The sequence below is a fragment of the Salmo trutta genome, chromosome 35, assembly GCF_901001165.1.
Source record: "Salmo trutta chromosome 35, fSalTru1.1, whole genome shotgun sequence".
Classification (NCBI taxonomy): domain Eukaryota; kingdom Metazoa; phylum Chordata; class Actinopteri; order Salmoniformes; family Salmonidae; genus Salmo; species Salmo trutta.
Genome location: NC_042991.1, coordinates 36,855,759 through 36,859,383, shown reverse-complemented (window position 1 = coordinate 36,859,383; position 3,625 = coordinate 36,855,759). Strand labels below are relative to the sequence as shown.

Here is a 3,625-nt window from a genome sequence, read left to right as displayed (position 1 = left end):
CATGGCTTATATTAATTCAATCATAGGAATGTGTTCTTAACTGACTTAAATAAAGGTTAAATAAAAAATTCCAAATAAACAAATAAAAATAGGTAGAAATGTTGATTAATGATTTCTAATAACGTTTTTAATCTGAAGGTCATTTTGGCATTTTTACATGTGAAGATTGCAGAGCCTCATTATACGTTTAAAAACAGACAGATATCTATGAATTAATCTACAATAAATACATAACTTGTAAATAATGCAATGGTCACGATTTGTTGTAGCTAAATAGCGCCATCTACTGCACTAACTGAGGAAGGGCGTCCTCAGAGCCAGCTGCCTACTGCGCATGTTTTATTTCTTCTCAGCCCCCCTCTTTCACAGCCTGGTCGCATATCTCTTTGGGATCTTGCCAGCTCCTAGTCATTCATTTGTGATGTTTGACATTAAAATGCGTGACAAGGATTTGGCGATGATGTCAGTAAACATTGTCAAGGTGTTGCACTATTTTGTTTGTCATTTGTTCTTGTGAAAACTAGTGGAAAGACAAGAGAGAAAGAATTATCAGTGCAACGTCTTCCGACACGTTGTAGGCCGTCAATTGTAAATATGAATGTGTTCTTAACTGACTTGCCTAGTTAAATAAAGGTTCAGTAAATAAAAAGAAAGAAAGAAAAAAAAAGAGAGAGAGAAAGAGAGAGAGAGAGAAAGAGAGAGAGAGAGAGAGAAACAGAGAGAGACAGAGACAGAGAGGCTACCTTTTGCAGCCCTCATGTCTGAAGATTTCCCGCGAGTTGCTAACGGGGCGGGTCCAAATTCAGGAAATCTGGTATCTGATTGGACTGATACAGATTCCGCGCCAAATATGCAAAGTAGAGTTTGTCACATGGACCAATCAAGATTCAGAACGGAGTTTTACCGCGTACTTAGTGGCGCGAAAAAAAAGATATCGCATTTCTGTAAAGACCTTTTGGAGAAACGGACACGTCGGAGTCTGTAAAAGTTTGTTATATTTGGAAAATATAGATTTACGCAATGGCGGCTGATTCTGTGGACGATCGGGAGATGAGAGAAGCACAGAGAGAATATCTGGATTTCTTAGATGACGATGTAAGTAGGAACATAGCCGCTTGAAAATGTAATGCTTTTGTTGTATGCCTGCGGAGAAATGGAAACCATGCGGCGACAATAGACAGTAATAGTAATGGCGTATTATTTTAGATCTGTAGACACTAACTCCTTCATTGTTCGTTGAGCAAAGCCGAAAAATAAATATAGTTTTTCCGATAAACCGCCGATAATAAGTGAGGTTTAGGAGAGCGTATAACGTTTTTGTTCTATGAGATAATTTTCATCAACACTTAATAACATCACTTTTATGCGTTTTGAAGCGTTTATATAATAATAATAATAAAACAAACGTATTGTAACGAAGCACCTAACAGTTTAAGTCTAAATAATACTGACTGGTATTATAATAGAACAAAACGTATAAAATCTCCTAAACCCTTGTTAACCTCAGACCTTATTTTCGACGTTTATCCCAAAACTCTTGAAAGTATATTATTTTTCCCCCATAAGAATGTCTCCAATAACCATATATATACGTAATTTGCGGTTTTTAATTATCAGTACGAGTTTGCGAGATCTATAAAATCAAAGTTAGCAACTCTTTGGACAGTGTTCCTGCTATCTAAACTTTAATTCCATTTCACTAGCAAATGTTATAAACAACCAAATGCGTTGTTTGTTAAACGTTACTAAATACTGTGGCTAGTTAACCAAGTAGCTCTAAGTAGCTCTGATAATACAGGGGGACGTCATGTCTACAATATAGATACTGATGGCCAGTAGGGGGGGAAGTGGAGTTGAGTAGGCAGCCAGCCAATCCCTCGGCCTGGACAGTATCTAATGGTGTGTGTGTGTGTGTGTGTGTGTGTGTGTGTGTGTGTGTGTGTGTGTGTGTGTGTGTGTGTGTGTGTGTGTGTGTGTGTGTGTGTGTGTGTTACGATGCAGCAAGACCAGGGGGTCTACCAGAGCAAGGTACGGGACATGATCAGCGAGAACAAGAACCGACTCATCGTGAACATCAATGACCTGAGACGACGCAACGAGGAGCGGGCTACCAGGTATACACACACAGACAGACACACACACAGACACACACCACACACACCACACACACACCACACACAGACACACAGACACACACACACACACACACACTAACGTGGTGTACCACTATACCATGAATGCGTACTGGTGTTCACCTGTAGTTGAATGGTCCACAATTTGGTCTTTCATTTCTTTGTACTGACTGTCAACTATTGTCATTGTGGAGTGACACTTTAATACATTTCCGTGTTGCATAGTTATACACACCTGTGTACAATGCAATCGCACTATCCGTTATCCATGGGGCTCCCGAGTGGCGCAGCGGTCTAAGACACCGTGTGTCTCAGTGCTAGAGGCGTCACTACAGACCCTGGTTCGATCCCGGGCTGTTTTTAACAACAATATAAAAAGAGAGCTGCACACTCTAGGAGCTCAGATGCAAACAAATATTTTATGTCCAACGTTTGGACAGACAAGCTGTCTTCATCAGGGTATAATGACAAACACTGTGGGGTGACTTGTTTATATCAAATCAAATGTATTTATAAAGCCCTTCTTACATCAGCTGATATCTCAAAGTGCTATGCAGAAACCCAGCCTAAAACCCCAAACAGCAAGCAATGCAGGTGTAGAAGCACGGTGGCTAGGAAAAACTCCCTAGAAAGGCCTGAACCTAGGAAGAAACCTAGCCTATATAGTGTTAAAAGACACACAGGTGTCTGTAATCAGGATATCACTGAGTAATTCTCATATATTACAATAGCATACAAAAAAAACATAAATGGATAGCATACGATCATAGATACAATTTGGCTACATAAGGCTACAAAATAAATTGCATCTCAACCAGCCGTGATCGGGAGTCCCGAAGGGCGGCTCGTAATTGGCACAGCGTCGTCCGGGTTTGGGGAGGGTTTGGCCGTCATTGTAAAATAAGAATTTGTTCTTAACTCACCTGCCAAGTTAAATAAAGGTTAAGTAAATAAAATAATTGTGCATTGACATCAGAAGATGTCAACCCTGGCGTTGCAAACACCATGCTCTACCAACTGAGCCACACGTGTTAGTTGATTACATTACACAGCTATGATATGTCCAACATAATGTCCCGTTCATGACTAAAGGATGTCTATGTCATGTCAACATTATACTATTGTAAGGCCTTCCACGCTGTGCTCTCTGTCTCTGTCTCTCTGTCTCTCTGTCTCTCTCTCTCTCTCTCTCTCTCTCTCTCTCTGTCTCTGTCTCTCTCTCTCTCTCTGTCTCTCTCTCTCCTCTCTCTCTGTCTCTCTGTCTCTCTGTCTCTCTCTCTGTCTCTCTGTCTCTCTCTCTGTCTCTCCTCTCCTTCTCTCTCTCTTCTCTGCTCTCTCTCTCTTCTCTGTCTCTCTGGTCCTCTCTCTCTCTCTCTCTGTCTCTCTCCCCTCTCTCTCTCTGTCCTCTCGTCTCCTGTCTCTTCTCTCTGTCTCTCTTCTGTCTCTCTCTCCCCTCTCTGCTCTCCTCTCTCTCTCTCTCTGTCCTCTCTGTC

The 3,625-nt window shown here is 41.3% G+C and overlaps 1 protein-coding gene across 1 annotated transcript in view; it reads left to right on the top strand.

The window, feature by feature from the left end:
- Positions 1–933: 933 nt before the first annotated feature.
- The window catches only part of LOC115175145 (DNA replication licensing factor MCM3), a gene marked incomplete in the record, with an annotated part of 17,291 nt that continues 14,599 nt past the window's right edge, over positions 934–3,625 (top strand). The window contains 2 exon segments of the mRNA XM_029734362.1: positions 934–1,095; positions 2,002–2,114. Of these exon segments, the coding sequence (XP_029590222.1) occupies positions 1,021–1,095; positions 2,002–2,114 (188 nt within the window).